Here is a 24004-nt window from a genome sequence, read left to right on the forward strand (position 1 = left end):
TCATGGAAAAGCCAAAGGAAATACTTGCTGATGAATATGTGTAAGAACATGATTTTTATTCTTTTGGGGATAAAAGCTTCTGGTTATGTACATACATAATAAAAATTTGATAATAAACGTGATAGTATGGTCAAAAAGCAGTCTCCTCAGTGTTGGCTAGTTGGATTTGTAGTAGAAAGGAGAGGCAGACCATCAGTAGATTGAGCTATAGTCAATGAAATGGGACCATCGCCTGGACTGTTCATAAGTAGGAATAGGGGAGAACATTAGCTCAATTTACATTGAAAGGCACACCTAACTAACTCAGATTTCCTGAAATGTTTTTTAAACCAAAGCACTGACATCCTTTGAAATTCATATTTCATCTGCAGCCATATATTTTCCTTCTGAACTTTTTTCCTACCCTGCCCTTCAGCAGTTGTGCCATACATTTCATCCTGTTCTCCACAGAGACTGCATTAGAACTAGCAAATGTAAGAAAGGTCCTTCTAACTCCGGCCAAGGAGTTGTAGCCCTACACTGTAATCTCACAGTGGCCAACGAGATGGCCATGAGAAACCCACAAGCAAGTCCTGAGCATTACAGCAGTCTTCTCAGCTCCTATTCCCAGAAACTGGGATTCAAATGCATTGTGCCTCCAATGGTGGAGAGAGAACCTAGCCACTCTGCTTAATAGCTATATCTCTCATTAGAAATGTCAAATTGTCATTTAAAGCCATATAAGTTGTTGGCCATCACTAACTTTTGTGGGAATAAATTTCATAGTTTACCTTTCTTTTTTACATTCTTTTGTCTCCCCTGGAAATTTCAAAATTCAGTTTCATTGCATGTCCCCAAATTTGAATCTTGTGGGATAATGTCTTTGTGTGTTTATCCACTTTCAAAACATGAGGTCTGTCCACCAGAAGCAAGATAAAAGCAGGAAACCCCACCACATGCATAATCCCTCTTTTTTTTTTCCCAGCGCATTGCCAAAGAACTACCAGCATGTCCTTTCCTTAGTCTTTGCAGTGAATGAGCTCAACGAGAACCCCAACATTTTATCCAATATCACTTTGGGGTTCCAGATCTATGACAGCTACTGTGATGCAAAGATGACTTTTCGGAATTCTTTGAACCTCATCTCTCATCATAGGAAAACCATCCCCAACTACAAGTGTGGTGTTGAGAAGAACCTGGTAGCTGCCATTGGGGGCCTTGACTCTGAAACTTCAAGCCACATGGCCTCCATCTTGGAGCTTTATAAGATTCTACAGGTAGGAAGAGTGTGGCTGGAATGAAGACTCCACAACTGTTGTATATGATTTAGCCTTAGTGTGTATTCCCAGGGCATTGGGAGGGGAAGAAGGAAAGGAATATGTTTTTTGGCAGGCTAAAACAAATATTTCTTGCTTACTTATTATTATTTTATTTTATTTTATTTTATTTTATTTTATTTTATTTTATTTTATTTTATTTTATTTATTTATTTATTTATTTATTTATTTATTTATTTGTAAAAACAAAAACTACCCTGTTCTTTAAGCATTCAGTATGCCAGTATGCAGGGATGCGGGTGGCACTGTGGGTAAAACCTCAGCGCCTAGGACTTGCTGATCGCATGGTCGGCGGTTCGAATCCCCGCAGCGAGGTGCGCTCCCGTTGCTCGGTCCCAGCGCCTGCCAACCTAGCAGTTCGAAAGCACCCCCGGGTGGAAGTAGATAAATAGGGACCACTTACTAGCGGGAAGGTAAACGGTGTTTCCGTGTGTGCTGCAATGGCTCGCCAGAGCAGCTTTGTCACGCTGGCCACATGACCCGGAAGTGTCTGCGGACAGCGCTGGCTCCCGGCCTCTAGAGTGAGATGAACGGACAACCCTAGAGTCTGTCAAGACTGGCCTGTACGGGCAGGGGTACCTTTACCTTTACCTTATGCCATGACTAGAAGAAATTAAGATCAACTCCCTTAGCAGGCCACTGAGTGTGTATGGTATGAAGAAACCAAAATTTTAATCTTTATGACAGCAGGTTGGGATCCAGCAGTGGATCCTCAGTGGCAAAGCCAGACCAGTTCCCCCTCACTTGGCATGACAAAACCATTAGGTTGCATCACTGTCAATGTGGTTTGCAGACAGGGAAGGTTTATGGGGAGGGATGTTAAAGTTGGATGGGTATTGGTATAAAAGGAAATTTGAAAGTAGTATAAAAGATTAATGTTTATTAGTAAATAAATTTATTAAGAAATATATATTAAGCTCAGAATACAAAGGATCCACCCCAACAGACACTACTGCCTATAAGACATGGCAAAAGAAGGAAAATGAGGAGCAAGGATGAGAAAAAGCAAATTCAAAAACTAATCCTTAAACTCAGAAAGTTATTGAGATTGCCAACTTAAATGGAAAACCTAAAGTAGATGAGGATTACCTAAATAAAACTGACCTCTCATCTGCGTTAATGGAATGGTTCTGGTCCCAATCTCTCCCTCTGCTGAACCATGATGTATTAAAAATGTGTTTGATTACTTAATGACACATAAATATCTCTGATGATTAAAAATCCCTCTGTTTTTTGCTAGCTCACCTATTCTTCATTTACTCCAGCGGTGAGTGAAAAAGACCATATTTCTTCGTTGTACCAAATGGCCCCCAGTGAAGCACATCAATACACTGGCATTGTTCAGCTTCTTCTCTATTTCCAGTGGAAGTGGGTTGGGATATTTGTCACAGCTGACGATAAAGGAGAAACGTTTGTGAAAAAGTTGACAAGCCAGCTTTCCCAGAATGGCATCTGTATAGCTGTCACTGAGAGATTCCTAACCCACAGGGATCTTAGTGATTCGGGGATAATAGAGAAATATCAGAGAATGGCTGCGTCCCTAGGCAAAACAAATGTCAATGTATTTGTTGTCAATGCAGACAAGAACACCAAGACAAGTTTGCAATGGCTGCTACTATTAGGCATGTTGAGTGCACGTCCCATAAGCAAAGTGTGGGTTATGACCGCTGACTGGGATTTATCACTGGACGTATTCCACAAAGCTCTGGATATACAAAACTTCCATGGTGCCTTTTCCTTTGCCATTCATTCCAGTGAGGTTAAGGGGTTCCACCATTTCCTCCTCAACCTAAATCCCCACTCTGAGGCCGATGGCTTTATCAGGTTCTTCTGGCAACAGGCATTTGGTTGCCAGTTTCTAGATGTGGAAACGGAGGAGGAATCCTGCACTGGTGAGGAGAAGCTGGAGAGGCTTCCTGGAGGTTTTTTTGAAATGCAAATGACCAGCCAAAGCTACAGCATCTACAATGCCGTCTATGCTGTGGCACATGCTTTGCATGCCATGTTGGCACCCAGAACCAAACAGGGAAAGATGGTGCTTGGTAACTATCTGAGACCTCAAAGGCCGCATTTCCAGGTAATGTCTAGCATGGAAAGCAGATCATTTTTTTAAATGAATAGCCCAAACATAAAACTAAATCTTGGAGAGCACATACGGAGGCTTCCACATCCACAGAGAATGTTGCTTTTTCATTTGGTTCTTTGGAAAGTTGTATGTATTTATTATTATAAGGCATGGGTCAGCAAACTTTTCCTGTGCTGGGGGCCAGTTCACTGTGCCTCAGAACTTGTGGTGGGCCAGACTGTGCACATGCACACACACACGCCTTCCCTCCCATCCTTCCTTCTTCCCTCGGGGACAGAGTGACTGAGAAACCTCCACTCACCACATTCATACGGAGCGGGATGGGCTGGGGAGGGGGCACCCTGCCGGCGCTGGGTCTCAGCTTGTGCAGAGGGGCCACAGCCACCCAGCCAGGAGGGGCCCCTACCCGGGGTGTCCATGACCATGCACTCATATGCCACCAGCAAGCAGCACAAAGGAGTCCTCCTCCTCATCTTCATCATCCTCACTCCTCACAGGCTCTCTGCTCCTGCTTCTTCCCACCCCTTTGCTTCTACTCCTCCCTTATCGGAACTAGACATCAACAAGGTGCCCTGCCCTGCGCCTTGCCCCAATTGGAACAGCGAGCCTTAGGAAGGGTCGCTATTGACCGCCGGCTCACCTCAAACCGACCAATGGCCTGAGGTTGCTAAGGCTTCGGATTGGCCAGCGTCGCGGAAGTCTGAGCAACCTCAGAGCATGCTGGGAGATGTAGTCCCAGGAAAGAGCCTCTCTGCAGAACTAAACCGGAGCTAAACCGGTACGGCGTGGTGACTGACCAAGTGGGTGGCAGGCTCCACAGGACACATTTGTGACCCTGGTGGACCTTATTCAGCCCCGGACCTTAGTTTGCTGACCCATGTTATAAGGGCACAGAAGAGCTTCTAGCGAAGGTGAGAATCAAACATATGCTTCCTAGACTATAAGCTGCAGAAATGGATTGCTAATAAAAAGTCGTTTCTTAAGAAACTAAGGAAATTTGTTATATATTTCAGATGCTATCAATAGATAGTTCAAATTTCAATGAGATCTGGTATAAAATAACACAATTAACTTTAAAAGTGCTAACAGACTAAAGACAAATGTCTTGCTAATAATGCAAGTTTTTAGCAGGTGCTGAAAAAAGTTGAATGGAAATGTTGAACTTAAAATTAAAGTTTAAACCTCCTGTCCAAGATGTGTGGAGAAATATGGGCCAAACAGGCTGTGAAGCCCCATTTTTTAACAGAGTAAAACCACTTATGCAATTTGCACCGTCCTGGAAGCTAGGAATTAGGAAATTTCACAATCTATCCCTGTTTATTTTGTTCTGCTGATCTTTCCTTAATTTCTACCTGTTGCTAAGAATAAACCACACAAAACTGAAAAAACTAAAAAGGTTTACTTACATTTAATGAAGGCAGCTACTTCTTCTAGGCAAAAAATGCTTCTTAGTAACAAAAATGGAATCTAGACAGGCATGTTGTTGTTGTTCAGTCGTTTAGTCGTGTCCGACTCTTTGTGACCCCATGGACCAGAGCACGCCAGGCCCTCCTGTCTTCCACTGCCTCCTGCAGTTTGGTCAGACTCATGTTTGTAGCTTCGAGAACACTGTCCAACCATCTCATCCTCTGTCGTCCCCTTCTTATTGTGCCCTCCATCTTTCCGAACATCAGGGTCTTTTCCAGGGAGTCTTCTCTTCTCATGAGGTGGCCAAAGTATTGGAGCCTCAGCTTCATGATCTGTCCTTCCAGTGAGCACTCAGGGCTAATTTCCTTAAGAATGAATGCGTTTGATCTTCTTGCAGTCCATGGGACTCTCAAGAGTCTCCTCCAGCACCATAATTCAAAAGCATCAATTCTTCGGCGACCAGCCTTCTTTATGGTCCAGCTCTCACTTCCATACATCACTACTAGGAAAACCATGGCTTTAACTATACGTACCTTTGTTGGCAAGGTGACGTCTCTACTTCTCAAGATGCTGTCTAGGCCTGTCATTGCCCTTCTCCCAAGAAGCAGGCGTCTTTTAACTTTGTGACTGCTGTCACCATCTGCAATGATCATGGAGCCCAAGAAAGTAAAATCTCTCACTGCCTCCATTTCTTCCCCTTCTATTTGCCAGGAGGTGATGGGACCAGTGGCCATGATCTTCGTTTTTTTGATGTTGAGCTTCAGACCATATTTTGTGCTCTCCTCTTTCACCCTCATTAAAAGGTTCTTTATCTGAGGTTATTGATATTTCTTCCGGCGATCTTAATTCCAGCTTGGGATTCATCCAGCCCAGCCTTTCGCATGATGAATTCTGCATATAAGTTAAATAAGCAGGAAGAGAATATACAGCCTTGCCGTACTCCTTTCCCAATTTTGAACCAATCAGTTGTTTCATATCCAGTTCTAACTGTAGCTTCTTGTCCCACATAGAGATTTCTCAGGAGACAGATGAGGTGATCAGGCACTCCCATTTCTTTAAGAACTTGCCATAGTTTGCTGTGGTCGACACAGTCAAAGGCTTTTGCATAGTCAATGAAGCAGAAGTAGATGTCTTTCTGGAACTCTCTAGCTTTCTCCATAATCCAGCACATGTTTGCAATTTGGTCTCTGGTTTCTCTGCCCCTTCTAAATCCAGCTTGCACTTCTGGGAGTTCTCGGTCCACATACTGCTTGAGCCTTCCTTGTAGAATTTTAAGCATAACCTTGCTAGCATGTGAAATGAGTGCAATTGTGTGGTAGTTGGAGCATTCTTTGGCACTGCCCTTCTTTGGGATTAGGATGTAGACTGATTTTCTCCAATCCTCTGGCCACTGCTGAGTTTTCCAAATTTGCTGGCATATTGAGTGTAGCACCTTAACAGCATCATCGTTAAAAATTTTAAATAGTTCAGCTGAAATATTATCACTTCCACTGGCCTTGTTATTAGCAGTGCTTTCTAAGGCCCATTTGACTTCACTCTCCAGGATGTCTGGCTCAAGGTCAGCAACCACACTACCTAGGGTGTACAAGACATCCATATCTTTCTGGTATAATTCCTCTGTGTATTCTTGCTACCTCTTCTTGATGTCTTCTGCTTCTGTTAGGTCCTTACCACTTTTGTCTTTTATTATGGTAATCGTTGCACGAAATGTTCCTTTCATATCTCCAATTTTCTTGAACAGATCTCTGGTTTTTCCCATTCTATTGTTTTCCTCTATTTCTCTGCATTGCTCGTTTAAGAAGGCCTTCTTTTCTCTCCTTGCTATTCTTTGGAAATCTGCATTCAATTTCCTGTATCTTTCACTATCTCCCTCACATTTTGCTTGCCTTCTCTCCTCCGCTATTTGTAAGGCCTCGTTGGACAGCCACTTTGCTTTCTTGCATTTCCTTTTCATTGGGATGGTTTTAGTTGCTGCCTCCTGTACAATGTTATGAGCCTCCATCCATAGTTCTGCAGGCACTCTGTCCACCAATTCTAAATCCTTAAACCTGTTCCTCACTTCCACTGTGTATTCATGAGGGATTTGACTTAGATTGTATCTTACCGGCCCAGTGGTTTTTCCTACTTTCTTCAGTTTAAGCTTGAATTTTGCTATAAGAAGCTGATGATCTGAGCCACAGTCAGCTCCAGGTCTTGTTTTTGCTGATTGTATAGAGCTTCTCCATCTTTGGCTGCAGAGAATATAATCAATCTGATTTCGATGCTGCCCATCTGGTGATGTCCATGTGTAGAGTCGTCTCTTGTGTTGTTGGAAAAGCGTGTTTGTGATGACCAGCTTGTTCTCTTGACAGAACTCTATTAGCCTTTGCCCTGCTTCGTTTTGATCTCCAAGGCCAAACTTGCCAGTTGTTCCTTTTATCTCTTGACTCCCTACTTTAGCATTCCAATCCCCTATAATGAGAAGAACATCCTTCTTTGGTGTCACTTCTATAAGGTGTTGTAAGTCTTCATAGAACTGGTCAATTTCAGTTTCTTCAGCACCAGTAGTTGGTGCATAAACTTGGATTACTGTGATGTTAAAAGGTCTGCCTTGGATTCGTATCGAGATCATTCTATCATTTTTGAGATTGCATCCCAGTACAGCTTTTGCCACTCTTTTGTTGACTATGAGGGCCACTCCATTTCTTTTACGGGTTTCTTGCCCACAGTAGTAGATATGATGGTCATCCGAACTGAATTCACCCATTCCCGTCCATTTTAGTTCGCTGATGCCCAGGATGTCAATATTTATTCTTGCCATCTCATTTTTGACCACCTCCAACTTACCCAGGTTCATGGTTCTTACATTCCAGGTTCCTATGCAATATTTTTCTTTACAGCATTGGACTTTCCTTGCACTTCCAGGCATATCTGCAACTGAGCGTCCTTTCGGCTTTGGCCCAGCCACTTCATCAGCTCTGAATCTACTTCTACTTGTACTCTTCTCTTCCTCAGTAGCATGTTGGACGCCTTCCGACCTGAGGGGCACATCTTCCAGCGTCATAACTTTTATATTCCTGTTGCCTTTGTCCATGGAGTTTTCTTGGCAGGGATACTGGAGTGGCTTGCCAGTTCCTGCTCCAGGTGGATCACATTTGGTCAAAACTCTCCACTATGACCTGTCCATCTTGGGTGGCCCTGCACGGCATAGCTCATAGCTTCTCTGAGTTATTCAAGCCCCTTCGCCACTGCAAGGCAGTGATCCATTAAGACAGGCATGTCTCCCCTTAAAACTCAAGGGGAGTTTCAACAAATACTGTGAATTTATCCCAGCATGAGAAAACAGAAGCTTTGTGCTATGTGCTCTATTTCTACCCAATTAACCATTCTCTTTCCTCCTCTGTAGCTTCAACCTTTCCTGAGGAATATCTTGTTTAACAACAGTGCTGGGGACACTGTCTTTTTTAATGAGAAACGTGAGCTAGAAGGTGGATTTGATATTATCAACTGGGTGACTTTCCCAAATAAGTCCTTCTTAAGAGTGAAAGTTGGGGAAATGGATCCCCAAGCACCACTGGGCAGTGATTTCTCCATTGATGAAAAGATCATTACATGGCACCAGAGTTTTAACCAGGTAGGACCCAACTGCTGCTTCTGAGGTGTATAGGTCGACATGCACCAGATTTGTTTCATAATCATGTACGTACACCCTGCTGAATGAGTCTTTTTAGCTGCATTGATTGTATGGCTAGGGATGGGTTGTTTACATGTCACTGTAGTGATCTTGGTTTCCAGGGTTTAAAACCCTGCAACTCTGCCCACATTCACTGGTCAAAATACCTAGACTATCTAGTTGAACTAAGCTCTGTTGACCAGTGGAAGGTAGTTGGTGTAGTGTGGCTAGCAGCAAAGGGTTAGAGCCTTTGTAGGAATTCTGTGGGAGAACTTTTTAGATATCATTCCCTTGGTTCCCATACAACTCTGCCTAACCACTGTATTTCTGCTGTTGCCATGCATGAGATGTCATTTTTCTTAATGTGGAATGAGAGCTAAAACTCAATCATTAAATAAATGTTTTGGAGTGACAACATCCACATGCGACAAGCACAGAAAGCATGCAATGCAAACTTGTGCTTTGTAGGAAACTTTAATTTTTATTCTGTGGTCCATTTTTTTTTAAGGAACCAAGTTGCAATTTGCGTGTCAATTCCCCTCCCCCATGAGAAATAAAGACACAGGACACGTTGTTTAAGTTTTAATTGGGCATGAAAAGGCCACAACTTTATTGATTAGAGAACTGAAGGTATTGGCCTTAGGCATTGGCTCCTATCCACTACCCGGCATGGTGACCGGGAAGGGTTAACACAAACCGTGGGGGTCCTGTTGAAGTACGCCAACTAGGATCCCACGGGTGTCACCGCTCGGGGGCGTGCCGGAGGCCCTTACCTTACAAGGTTTCGGACAAGACAACGCCCCCCGGAGTCCTCTACCGGACTACCCCTTTTCTTGGGGGAAGGTGATGGCGTACCTTCCCCCCATCCATTTGCATAACAATAGAACCCCAGCCAATGCCTAACCGCCAATACTGAGGAAAGTTGTGACGTTTGCTACGAGGAAGGCAAAAAAACCAAAAGGCCGTAAATTCGCCAACTTGGAAAAATTCCTACCAGGCCCCTTGCGGCGACCAACTGGAGTCCATAGCAAGGTCATATCTACCCATGTATACCTATACCTAAGGGTGGGTGGGATGGGAAAACTTCTCAGCTGGCCAGGAGTAAAGAGGGCGGTCCCTGGGCATGCCTGGCCTTAAGTATGCTAGGCCACACCTCCCCAGCCAGCCGATTGGCGGACGGGTGGAAAGCACGCCCAGGGATTCCCCCAGTTCTCGCGGGGGCCAAAGGCCAGCCCCCGCACTTGGGGGAGGGGCTAGACCGCAACCCCCTCTCCTCCCCAAGGGTCAGAAATGGCTTTCTCATCTGTATAAACGTATTTTAAAAGGAAACATATATCAGTAGGTCCATTGGCTTGCACATTTTATTTGCCTGAACCGTTTAGTACCTGAGTGGCTCAGTTGGTTAGAGCATGGTGCTGGTAATGCCGAGGTCACAGGTTTGATCCCTTTATAGGACAGCTGTATTCCTGCATTGCGGGGATTGGAATACATGATCCCAAGAGTTGCCTCCAATGCTGCAATTCTTTGATTCTATATATATATATATTATTGGTTTGAATATGCACAAATATTGGTAATTGAAACAACCATTGTAAAGATAGTGGTGCTAATTAATAATAATAATAATAAATACCCTCCGAGTGCATTATTTCAATGCAACACCCTGTTGATGAAATGGCAAAGAACAAACAAACATGCAATACCTTCTGTTTATGGATAGGTGGTGCCCCTTGCCTTGTGTAATGACCACTGCCATCCAGGTTGCAGCAGACAAAGGAAAGAGGGGGAACCATTTTGCTGCTATGATTGTACTCCATGTGCAGAAGGGAAGATTTCAAACCAGACAGGTACATTTCCAAGCACAATTCAAATTGTTTGTGCTGACCTTTAAAGCCCTAAACGGCCTCGGCCCAGTATAGCTGAAGGAGCGTCTCCACCCCCTTTGTTCAACCTGGACACAGAGGTCCAGCTCCGAGGGTCTTCTGGTGGTTCCCTCACTGTGAGAAGTGAAGTTACAGGAAACCAGGCAGAGGGCGATCTCAGTAGTGGAACGCCCTCCCATCAGATGTCAAAGAAATAAACAACTATGTGACATTTAGAAGACATCTGAAGGAAGCCCTGTTTCGGGAAGTTTTTAATGATTGATGTTTTAATGTGTTTTTTAAAAAAGTTTTTTATTAACAATTTCAACATAACAAAATATCAAAACATATCATATTCGTTATTTTTCCCCTTCCCCCCCACCCCCATCAAACCCTCCCTGCCCCACCAAGACTACCCTCAGCTCCTCTCTCTGATTTCTCAACACATGTTATTCTCTGCATATTATAAAACCGTATAGATCCTTATATTATCTATCTACCATGTTATCAATTAATAAATTTGTGTATGTTTATTCAAAACCTGCCAAGGATTCCAATTCATTTTGTTGTCTTCACTGTGAGAAGCAAAGTTACAGGAAAACCGGCAGAGGGCGATCTCAGTAGTGGAACGATCTCCCATCAGATGTCAAAGAAATAAACAACTATGTGACATTTAGAAGACATCTGAAGGAAGCCCTGTTTTGGGAAGTTTTTAATGACTGAAGTTTTAATGTATTTTTTTTAAAAAAAGTTTTTTATTAACAATTTCAACATAACAAAATATCAAAACATATCATATTCATTATTTTTTCCCTTTCCCCCCCACCCCATCAAACCCTCCTGTCAGGGAACTGCCATCAGTGCCGGAGGGAGAGAGCAAAATCCAGAGGGATTCCGGAGGGATTGGGAGAGGCAGCCCATCTTCTGGGGAAGAGAATCAGCGTAGCACCAATGGAGAAGGGGGGCAGATGGGGGAAGTGGCGAGGCGGTCCCATGACTCCTTGCCGGGGACCAGCGGGGAGAGTAGAGGTCCTCCACTGCCTACGCCCTCCTTGCGCAGAAGGCTTTCGCGCAGAGAGAGTAGGAGGAGACTAGGCGTCAAAGAACTTCTTTACTGGAAGAAGTTTAAGAAACGCCCACTGACGGATTCTGCCAGCGATTGAGACAGCCATGGGTGAGTGGCTGTCCGGACCGAAAAGGTTCACTCAGGCAACCCAGCCAGGTGTTTGCACCGGCTTACGCACGAGCAACCCCTAGAACCATTACACCTCCCTTCCCCTCCAAGACTACCCTCAGCTCCTCTCTCTGATTTCTCAACACATGTTATTCTCTGCATATTATAAAATTGTATAAATCCTTATATTATCTATCTACCATGTTATCAATCAATAAATTTGTGTATGTTTATTCAAAACCTGCCAAGGATTCCAATTCATTTTGTTGTCTTCTTAAGTAATTTGTAAAAGGTTCCCATTCTTCTTTAAAGTCACAGTAGTCCTTATCTCGCAGTTTGTATGTCAGTTTAGTCAATTCTGCATAGTTCATCAATTTCTCTTAATCTTCTGTTGAAAGCCACCCAAAGTGGTTGGGGAAACCGAGCCAGATGAGTGTGGTATAAATAACATATTCTTATTCTTATTCTTGTAGGGACTGTATGGTACAGTATATCAACTTTTTTAGCTATTTGTGGTAGAATAGATGCCTTACACAAGACATGAAGATGAATCATTTCTTGTCAGGTTGGCCACAGTTGAACAACAAGTATTATTCATTCATATATATTGATATTGATATTGATATTGATATCGATAATGTGTTCCTGTCCTTTCAGCCCAAGAGTGGGTTTGTTTTTAGGTATTTGAGAAAAAATAGACGCCTTACACCAGATAAAACATGTCAGGTAAATATATATTAATGAATGCAATGTATTTCTGTCCCTTGAACCCAAGAGATGGTTTAGTCCTTTTTTGTTTTAAAGCTGCTTCATAGCAGAGCATGAGCTAATAATCCACAGCTTGCCTGTCCTCTGAAACTCCTCCAGACAGTGTCTGCTTGAAGTCACCACACTCCCATGTTCTCAGTCAAACATGCAACTAACAGAATAATAAGCAATCCACCAACTACCAACTTCCTCCTTCTTTCCTCAATACCATTTATTCTTTGTTAAATATATTTACAATGCAAATACAATACAAATACTAACATTTGTAACATCTGTGATGGAAATTGCTATATCAAGAGAAAGAGATGGAGATCGTGGAAAGGGTAATGTTCTGTTATTGTTGCTGTCCCGGAAAAAGCTGACAAACAATATCATAAACAGCCAACCAACATAGTTTCTGCTTACCTACACACCTGTAAAATGCATGGATTGCATGCACTTATTTAATCACCAAAACTCTAGAATTGTCAATTCAAAAGTATATTCCTAGGTGTGTTAACTAGGTTATATTAGCACTGTTAGTCTTCCATTGATGTGAAGCCTCCCTTCTGGGATAGGAAATGCTGTGAATATTGGTAAATGAAACTTCCTATTTTACAACCATAACGCGGTGAAGATGGATATGAGATTAATTCCAACCGGCTCCTTTAGATGGAGAATGAATGACAATTTGTTTAGAGATCAGGACATTATTAAAAAGGCCCAAAAAGCTTTGAAGGACTACTTTGAGATAAACCTGAACACTACGGTGGAAAAAAGAACTGTCTGGGACGCAAGTAAGGCGGTCATGAGGGGGTTTCTGATACAACAGAATACTATTAAGAAAAAAGTACAGAACGATAAGAAAGATAAGATTCTGGAGAAAATTAAAGAAGGAGAGAAGAAGTTAAGATCGAGACCGAAATCAAAGGAGATAGTAAGAGAAATCAAACATTATCAAGCACAATATTCAAAACTGATAAACCAGGAAGTGGAATGGAAAGTTAAGTTAATGAAACAAAGATCCTTTGAATCGGCAAATAAATGTGGAAAGCTGCTAGCATGGCAGCTGAAAAAGAGACAAAAGCTGAACACAGTAACAAGTTTAGAAATTGAGGGAAGAAATATTCAGAACCCAGTGGAAATCAGAAAGTGCTTCCAGAGATATTTCAAACAACTATACACTCAAGGGCCGCAAAATGAATCAGAGATAGAACAGTTTCTAAAGAAGAATGGTTTACCAAAGTTGTCTCTGCGGAACAGAACAATCCTGAATTATAGAATAACACAATTAGAGATCGAGGAGGCCATTCAGAATATGCAACTGGGCAAGTCTCCAGGGCCAGATGGGCTTACCTCCAAATATTATAAGACATTGAAAGACTATTTGATACATCCATTAATGGAGGTTTGCAATGAAATTATGGAGCGGAAGAAGGCACCGGAGTCGTGGAAAGAAGCTTTCATCACATTGATACCCAAACTAGAAACTGAAAAGACACAACTTAAGAACTACCGCCCCATCTCCCTCCTAAATGTGGATTACAAAATATTTGCAGACATTTTAGCAAGTAGATTTAAAAAAGTTTTAAATGAAGTAATTCACAAGGACCAGGCAGGCTTTCTCCCAGGTAGACATTTGTTTGCAAACACAAGGAACATTATTGATATTCTGGAACTCTTGCAAACAAACATTAATACAAAAGCAGTTTTGATATTTATAGACGCGGAGAAGGTCTTTGACAATATCTCCTGGAAGTTTTTGAAGAAAAATTTGGAAGGATTGGGAGTGGGGCGGGGGTTTTACAATGGGATAGAGGCAATTTATTCAGAGCAAAAGGCAAAATTGATAGTTAACAATGTGGTGACAGAAGAGATTAGAATTGAAAAAGGAACACGACAAGGTTGCCCTATATCCCCTTTGTTATTTATATCGGTCCTAGAAGTGCTCTTGAATATGATCAGAGGAGACCAGTTGGTGGAAGGTATCCAGGTCGGAGCGAAACAATATAAACTGAAAGCATTTGCAGATGACCTAGTTTTGACCCTACAGGAGCCAGAGCCTAGTACTAAAAGGGTATTGCAATTGATTTATGAGTTTGGTCGAGTGGCGGGATTTAAACTTAATAAGCAAAAAACCAAGGTTTTAGAAAAAAATTTGACTTCTTCAGAATCAGAAAGGTTTCAGAAAGAGACAGAATTAAATGTGGTTAAAAAAGTAAGATACCTAGGGGTAAATATAACAGCGAAGAACAGGAACTTATTTAAAGATAATTATGAAAAATGTTGGTCTGAAATTAAAAGGGAACTAGATGTTTGGTCAAGATTGAAACTTTCTTTGACAGGACGTATTGCTGCTATTAAGATGAATGTATTGCCAAAAATGTTGTTTTTGTTTCAAACTTTGCAGATTGTAGACAAAATGGAGTGTTTTGGGAGGTGGCAGAGAGATATTTCAAAGTTTGTCTGGCAGGGCAAAAAGCCCAGAATTAAGTTTAAGATATTAACTGATGCTAAAGAAAGAGGGGGCTTTGCCCTGCCAGACTTAAAGTTGTATTATGAATCAGCAGCTTTCTGCTGGTTGAAAGACTGGCTACTTCTTGAGAACACTGATGTTTTAGATTTGGAAGGATTCAACAATGCGTTTGGGTGGCATGCATATCTGTGGTATGACAAGGCTAAAATACATAAGAACTTCAAGAACCATGTTGTCAGAAAAGCAGTATTTAATGTCTGGTTGAAATATAAAGACTTATTGGAAAACAAGACCCCAAGGTGGTTATCACCAATGGAGGCTAAGGCCTTGAAAAAACTCAATATGGAGGCCAAATGGCCGAAATATTGGGAAATAATAGAAAAAGATGGAGATAACTGGAGGTTGCAGAGTATGGAGAAAATAAAAGATAAAGTGCGAGATTGGCTACATTATGCTCAGATTAAAGAAGTTTTTAAGTTGGACAAAAAGGTAGGATTCCAGGTGGAAAAATCAAAGTTAGAAACAGAACTGTTAGAACCCAGCTCTAAGATACTTTCAAGAATGTATAATTTGCTGTTAAAATGGAACACACAGGATGAAATGGTCAAATCAGCCATGATAAAATGGGCACAGGACATAGGGTACAACATTATGTTTGCTGACTGGGAAAAGTTATGGACCACAGGTTTGAGATTTACGGCATGTAATGCCTTGAAAGAAAATATTATGAAAATGATTTACAGGTGGTACATGACCCCAGTCAAGCTTGCAAAGATATACCATGTGTCTGATAATAAATGTTGGAAGTGTAAAGAAGCTGAAGGAACATTCTTTCACCTCTGGTGGACTTGCCCTAGAGTGAAGGTTTTCTGGGAAATGATTTATAATGAACTGAAAAAGGTATTTAAGTATACCTTCCTTAAGAAACCAGAGGCCTTTCTCTTGGGCATTGTTGGTCAGAGTGTGCAAAAGAAGGATCGAACCTTTTTCATGTACGCTACAACAGCAGCAAGGATACTCATCACTAAAAGCTGGAAAACTCAAGAATTACCCACACTGGAAGAATGGCAGATGCAACTGATAGACTATATGGAATTGGCCGAGATGACGGGCAGAATCCGAGACCTGGGAGAAGAACTGGTGGAGGAAGATTGGAGGAAATTCAAGGACTATCTACAAAAATATTGTAAATTGTATGATTGTTAAGAAAGATGTAAGATTAGCAAAAATATGGCTTCAACAAACTAGTTATAAAGAATACAAATTTAAATTTAACTGGAAGATGAAAAGATAAATTTTGGATAAGTAACATTTTATAATTAAGTTTCAATAAGAGTATGTTAAATCTTAAAATCTGAGATATTAATATTGAAAAATTATATTATATGAATTAAACCAAGTTAATAATTTGCTGGTAAAATTTATGAGTTTAGAAAGCAGGAACAAGGGTTGTGAGGAAGTCCAAAGATGAATATGAATTGTGGATTTTGGAAAAGATTGTGTTATTACCTATGTATTTTATTGTTAAACTAAAATTTAATAAATATTATAAAAAAAAAGAAACTTCCTATTTTACAACCATTTCTACTGATAAGCTGTGAAACATTAAAACTTAATTAATATTTCTCAATCCAAATGGCTTGAAAGTTCTTAGTGCAAGCATAGGGACTTTATCACTCTAAACGTGCCAAAATTTGGTATGAGTTTGTAAACAAAATTTCTCTGAGATTTATTATTTAGATTTATTTCTGATTTAATTATCCACTGGAAAGTATCCACCGAAAAATAGCTTAACTTAAAGACAAAACATATTAACACTAAGAATTTCCTGAAAAAATTATTTTTCTCTATTGTGTATGCTGTAAATTATATTGAAGTATAGTGCAGTAAAATTCAAAGTTTCCTGATCCTGAAGCATAAATATTTGTATCTCAGTGAGACTGGAAATGCTATAACTGTAATCCTGATTTCTTTATACTTCAAGATATGGATGACTGCTTCCAGTGCCAAGAAGATCGGTATCCTAACCAAGACAGAAACCAGTGCATCAGCAAGAAAGAAAACTTCTTATCTTATGAAGCACCTTTAGGCATCAGTTTGGCTCTTTTGGCTCTGGCTTTTTCTGCAACTACAGCCTTGGTGTTTGGAATCTTCATCCAGCATCAAAACACTCCCATTGTCAAAGCCAACAACCGGAATCTCACCTACACCCTGCTCATCTCCCTCCTGCTCTGCTTCCTCTGCTCCTTGCTATTCATTGGGCGCCCCCAGTTGCTGACCTGCAATCTACGACAAACTGCCTTTGGTATTATCTTCTCAGTGGCTGTTTCTTCTGTTTTGGCTAAAACTCTCATGGTGATTCTGGCTTTCATGGCCACCAAACCAGGATCCAAGATGAGGAAATGGGTGGGGACAAGATTTTCCACCTCTATTGTTCTTGGTTGTGCTTCTATCCAGGCAAGTATTTGTATCGTATGGCTCTGTACTGACCCTCCTTTTCCAGATCTGGACTTGCACTCTCTGCCTGAAGATGTCATAGTGGAATGCAATGAAGGTTCAGCCAACATGTTCTACTATGTTCTTGGTTACATGGGGCTGCTGGCTCTTGTCAGCTTCGTTGTGGCTTTCTTTGCTCGGAAGCTGCCGGACACTTTTAATGAAGCCAAATTTATCACTTTCAGCATGTTGGTGTTTTGCAGTGTGTGGCTTTCTTTTGTTCCATCGTATTTAAGCACCAAAGGGAAGTACATAGTGGCTGTGGAGATCTTCTCCATCTTGGCCTCCAGTGCTGGAATCTTGGGTTGTATCTTCTCCCCAAAATGTTATATCATTGTCTTCAAGCCTGAACTCAACTCAAAAGAGCAGCTAAAAAAGAGAAATAAGTAACAATCTATCAGACGAAACCCAATTCCAAAGTAAGCATAGTTGACTGGAGCAGGCATTGCTTCCATTTATGTAGAAACACCAAATGTTTCCAATGTGTCCCATTATAGCCTGAAGGTATGATGTTTTGCTTCTGTCAGAGACAGCAGATGTATAAATGCTCTTGTGTTCCTCAGAATATTCTACACTTTTGTCTAAAGAATGATGCCTTAGGCTGCATGTGCATCATATTTTACTCTAGAATCAATGGAGATGGAATATTTCCCCCCCTATATATTGTACACACAATTTTGATCTCGTGCATATAGTTTGCCCCTTAAAAGTGATTTTAAAAATAAAATAAAATAATTTGGTTTCATTTTAGTAGCAGACGTTTATTCTTTGGAACATGCGGAACTGCCCAAGGAAGCTGCAGTGCATGGCAGTACATTCTCAACTCTTTGTTGTTGTTGTTGTTTAGTCATTTAGTCGTGTCCGACTCTTCGTGACCCCATGGACCAGAGCACGCCAGGCACTCCTGTCTTCCACTGCCTCCCGCAGTTTGGTCACACTCATGTTTGTAGCTTTGAGAACACTGTCCAACCATCTTGTCCTCTGTCGTCCCTTTCTTCTTGTGCCCTCCATCTTTCCCAACATCAGGGTCTTTTATAGGGATTCTTCTCTTCTCATGAGGTGGCCAAAGTATTGGAGCCTCAGCTTCACAATCTGTGCTTCCAGTGAGCACTCGGGGCTGATTTCCTTAAGAATTGATAGGTTTGATCTTCTTGCAGTCCATGGGACTCTCAAGAGTCTCCTCCAGCACCATAATTCAAAAGCATCAATTCTTCGGGGATCAGCCTTCTTTATGGTCCAGCTCTCACTTCCATACATCACTACTGGGAAAACCATGGTTTTAACTATATGTACCTTTGTTGGCAAGGTGATGTCTCTGCTTTTTAAGATGCTGTCTAGGTTTGTCATCACTTTTCTCCCAAGAAGCAGGCGTCTTTTAATTTTGTGACTGCTGTCACCATCTGCAGTGATCATGGAGCCCAAGAAAGTAAAATCTCTCACTGCCTCCATTTCTTCCCCTTCTATTTGCCAGGAGGTGATGGGACCAGTGGCCATGATCTTCGTTTTTTTGATGTTGAGCTTCAGACCACATTTCTCAACTCTTAACTTTTGATGTTGAGCTTCAGACCATATTTCTCAACTCTTAAGCAGATATTGACAATAAAACATCTGCTTTAGTTCTGAAAATAAACACTTACTACTCATTGCTTCTGCATTACTCTGCTGTGTGTCCATTTGAAAATATATGGAAGCAGCAGAATGACCGCTTAAAACGCGGGGCGCCCTTTGCGTGGACGCGCGCAGCCCCTAGATCTGGAGCGGCTCCAACAGCATAGGCTTGGCTTTGCCTTCCCTCAGGTGGGATACCTGGAGGTCTCCGCCTACCTCAGTCAGTTGTCCAATCCCACCTGGGGGAAGCGTTGCCAAGGAGACCAGGCCAGGTAGGGGAGGGATTACCTGCCCACACAATAGAGGGAGGATCTTACCTGGGAATCCTCACGTGGCTCCAGAGCTTCTCCCACCCTACCCACCCTCAGTTAATGTCTTATTTTGCAGGTTAACTTTTCTTCACAGGTTTTGCAGGTTAACTTTTCTTCACAGGTATGCGGGCGCTGCTACGTTAAGGTCGCTGTTAAAGGGCCGGAAAGGAATTTCCCTGCATTGGCAGGTTTTGCCTTTCCCGTAGCAAAACGTCACAATTTTAACGGTATCAGGCCTTGGGCGGAATCCTTTAGTCCATCTTCCTCTTTGCGGCGGCAATTCCAGGGTTCCCCGTTAAAGTGGTTTCTGAAGGGAGGCTTTGACCGTACACCGAAAGGTTGTCATTGCTCTCCCCTGTGGCGGCGGCGTAACGGGGGCGGCTATCTCTGCTTGAACATATGTTCTCCAGAGCTGGCCCATCCCCACACACACACACTGGATAACCCTGATGCTCCCTAGGTCCCCGGCTGGGGACTGGAGAGGGAGAACACCCAGTGCCTGAGCCAAGGTCTACCCACATTTGAAGTTTAATAAAGTTGTGGCCAATTTAATCCCATAGCACGTTGTCTTGAGTTGTTATTCCACATGACGGGGGGACCGCACGGGATCTGGGGACTCCACCTGTCCACGCAATGCAATTCCATCAATGGGAGATATACTCACACCTTCCTTCTTTATTCACTTGGGACATAAGGAGGTCAACCGGATCAGGGTTATGGTTCTCAAATGAGTGTTCTTTTCTTGTGGATGGTGGGATCCTGGACTAATCAAGGTTGTTAGCAATCCCAAAATAGGGAGGGAAAAGACATATCTCAAATGTCAAAGTTCAAGCTGTGTAGCTATGGTACCACACGGCTCCCTCTGTGGGGAGGGAATTCCAAGGGCCACAAGAGACAACGCTTTTCCCCATAGCAACCTACCCTGATATGTCTGAGGGCAGTGAAACTACTAAGAAGGTGATTCTTAGGAGATGATAAAATTGAAGAGAGTCTGTAGAGAAGGAGATGCACTCTCAGTTGTTTAGGGTTTTAAAGACTAGTCTGAGCACATTTGCAGACCAAACAGACAACCAAGAACAATGTGGTGGGTTGCACTCCTTCCTTCTCTCTCCCGAAAATATCACCAGCCAGGGCAAGCAAGTCAGTATAGTTGCCTTGACCAGGCCTGAAACCAAACTGAAATTGATCCAGACATTCAGTCTCCTCTAAGTGTACCTGGAGCTGGACAAACAACACCTTCTCAAGTATCTTGCCCCAAAGGGGTTATTTGTCACAGGGCATGAACGCTGCCTTGCCCCTGTGATCGGGGTTGCCTGGGCAGTGTGATGTCAGCAGGCCATGCACACATGCCGTGGGCTGTTCTGATGTCACTTGCACACACTGTGGGGTGTGTTGACATGTCATGCAGACGCCCCATGGCTTCTGCACTGGTCACATCATGCTGACATCATGTGGCCCGTGCCCCCTCAATTGCGATGGCAAAGTGGGGTGACACGAGCATGCCCTTTGGCCTGCACCACAATGGCTGTTATTAAATGTTGAAGGAGCCCTGCCCCTTCCTTGAAAATATTCAGGGGAAGCCCCCAGCCCCACTTAGCACCCCTGTCACTGGGTCATAGTTTATGGCTCGTAGCTTCTGGGTCATAGCTTCTGGGTCTATAAAGGTTCTCTTAAAGAGTGGGTGTGCCATTGCCTCTATCATGCCACACACTTTACTCTGAGCTGCTCTGGGACTGCCCATTCTCCCCTGTATCACATTATCATTTTATTTAAGATACGCAGCCCTGAGCTGGGTTTTCCTTCGGTGTTTAAATAAACATCGCCTTTATACCTGCTGCCCCCACATATCACTTTGATCTGAAAACTTAATCCCTCATGTAGGCAAGAAAGAGGCCTTGTTCTGAACCCGGCCATGCTCTGAGGTAAGTTCTGAGACTGCACGCAGCGAGTGTCATGGTCTGGCTGGATGAGGAAGAGTGGTGGCAGACAGGCTGCACCTGAGGGTGAAGGGGACTTTGAACCAGGTTCAGACTGGTGGAATAGGGAGGAATCACTAGCGGAGAGTGAGGGTGAAGGGGAGACGCTTGAGGTAGCCACAGATGCTGATAGAGAAGGAGTGAGGACTGTGTCTCCTGCTCTGCAATACAGTCCTGATTCAGCTCCTTCCCCTTCTCCACTCCCAGCGCAGGATAGAAGGGAGGGGAAAAGGCTAGAATGATTAAGAAAGCTGAGTCACAGTGAAAAAAATGCAAGGGGGTGGTATAAATCGGGGGGAGAGAGGACAGAATTTTAGCTTCTGCAACTGACGTGCTTATCTGATAGGTGTGCTGTGTGGTGACTCCTTGATTACTGAGCAATAAAGTTGATTACTTCATTCACTGTTCCTGGTTCTGCTTACAGCATCAGACAACAGACAGAGGGCCTTTTCTGGCAACCAGACAATGAGCAACAAAGTACTCAAAGCTAATAGATGCCATGCTTGCAAAACAGAGAAGCAACCACATGTTAACACTGGCCAAGTTCTCAGTGAACTATTTCTTCCTTCCTTTCTTAGTAAAGATCCTGGACCTGGCCACTTTTTCATGCAAGGCATTTTCTATACTGTGGAACATTCCCTTCTCTGGAGCATAATGGAACACCAGCCTTTCCATTTTCTCCCATGGCCTGGCTAATCCACTATAATTTTCATTCATATCTTCCTGAAACCAGGTGCTCTGCCTGATCTTCAGTGCAACAGATAATATCTTCTCAAGGGGACAAAACATATTTTGTTCAATGTTTCTGCTGCACATGGTGCCACAGACCTAGCAATCTCCCTGGGACCGTGTACCATGTTATTATCCTAACACACAGCAGTTCATTCTTTCTCTAGCAGTATCCATATGGTATTTTGAAGCCCATATGCCACAGAGAAACAGCAGAATGCTTATAAAAAACCACCCCATTGCCAATGACAGCTACTCTACCATTTATACACAGAGACTAGAGCTGCTATGCTGACATTGGGTGAGGATAAGCATTTCTAGTCTTAATCAGGTGATTTATGGTTAAGAGGAGAAGCTCCTCATCTCAATAATGCTAAGTTTACCCTTCTGGGTCCTACTCATGGTGTTCCCTCTATTTTTTATAAATTCTGATTTGCATTGTGTGATTGACCCCCTCCACGCCCCTCACCAGTATTATCAGCCAGGGCACTTTCTTATTGGTGGAATCACTTCACAATTCTTTGAACCTATCTTCACTTCAATAGAGTTTGAGGGGAAGCCAAAGGAATCAGCTGATGATGAATATCTGTAAGGACATTATTTTTATTCTTTTTTTTGGGGGGGAACTCCTGGTTATGTACGTAAATAATAAAAATTAGATAATAAACGTGATAGTATGATAAGAAAGCAGGCTCCTCAGTGTTGGCAGGTGGCTAGTAGGATTTGTAGTAGAGAGGACAGGCAGACCATCAGTAGATTGAGCTAGAGTCAATGACATGGGACCATCGCCTGGACAGTCCATAAGCAGGAACAGGGGAGAACATTAGCTCAATTTACATTGAAAGGCACACCTAACTAATTCAGATTTCCTGAAAGGTTTTGAAAACCAAAACATTGACATCCTTTGAAATTCACATTTGATATGCAGCTATATTTTTCTCTTCTGCACTTTCCTCCTACTCTGGCCTTCAGCAGTTGTGTCATACATTTCATTCTGTTCTCCACAAAGAGGTCATAAGAATTAGCAAATGTAAGAAAGATCCTGCTGGGTCTGGCCAAAGGCCTATATAGCCCTACACTCACAGTAGTCAACGGGTGGCCATGAGAAACCCACAAACAAGTCCTGAACATCACAGCAGTCTTCTCAGCTCCTATTTCCAGAAACTGGAATTCAAAGGCATAGTGCCTCTAATGGTGGAGAGAGAACCTAGCCACTGTGCTTAATAGCTATATCCCTGAGGTCTGTCCAGCAGAAGCAAGACAGAAGCAGGAAAACCCAGCACATGCATAATCTCTGTATTGTTTCAGCGCATTGCCAAAGAACTACCAGCATGTCCTTTCCTTAGTCTTTGCTGTGAATGAGGTCAACGAGAACCCCAACATTTTATCCAACATCACTTTGGGGTTCCAGATCTATGACAGCTACTGTCATGCAAAGATGACTTATCAGAATACTTTGAACCTCATCTCTCATCACAGGAAAACCATCCCCAACTACAAATGTGGTGTTGAGAAGAACCTGGTAGCTGCCATTGGGGGCCTTGACTCTGAAACTTCAAGCCACATGGCCTCCATCTTGGAGCTTTATAAGATTCTACAGGTAGGAAGAGTGTGGCTGGAATGAAGACTCCACAACTGTTGTATATGATTTAGCCTTAGTGTGTATTCCCAGGGCATTGGGAGGGGGAGAAGGAAATGAGAATGTTTTTTGGCAGGCTAAAACAAATATTTCTTGCTTATTTATTGTTTTATTTATAAAAACAAAACTACCCTTTCTTTCAACTTTCAGTATGCCATGACTACAAGAAACTAAGATCCACTCCCTTAGTAGGCCACTGAAGGTGTATGGTATGAGAAACCAAAATTTTAATCTTTATGACAGCAGGTTGGGATCCACCAGAGGATCCTCAGTGGCAAAGCCAGACCAGTTCCCCTTCACTTGCCATGACAACACACTTAGGGTGCATCACAGACAATGTGGTTTGGAGACATGGAAGGTTTATGGGGAGGGATGTTAAAGTTGGATGGGTATTGGTATTAAAGGAAATTTGAAAGTAGTATAAAAGATTAATGTTTTTTAGTAAAAAAAAATTATTAAGAAATATATATTAAGCTCAGAATACAAAGGATCCACTCCAACAGCCACTACTGCCTATAAGACATG

General features: G+C 42.5%; 1 protein-coding gene across 1 annotated transcript; it reads left to right on the forward strand.

Annotated features, from left to right (window-relative positions):
* Positions 1-2: 2 nt before the first annotated feature.
* LOC307200488 (extracellular calcium-sensing receptor-like) lies at positions 3-22365 on the forward strand (the record flags this gene model as incomplete). Its single annotated transcript, XM_079949026.1, has 5 exons — positions 3-40; positions 965-1256; positions 8195-8422; positions 10182-10308; positions 22313-22365. The coding sequence occupies 5 exons, from the start codon at positions 3-5 to the stop codon at positions 22363-22365; spliced, it is 738 nt and encodes a 245-aa protein (XP_079805152.1).
* Between the last annotated feature and the right edge of the window lie 1639 nt (positions 22366-24004).

Source organism: Podarcis cretensis (assembly GCF_951804945.1).
Source record: "Podarcis cretensis genome assembly, chromosome: 13".
NCBI lineage: Eukaryota > Metazoa > Chordata > Lepidosauria > Squamata > Lacertidae > Podarcis > Podarcis cretensis.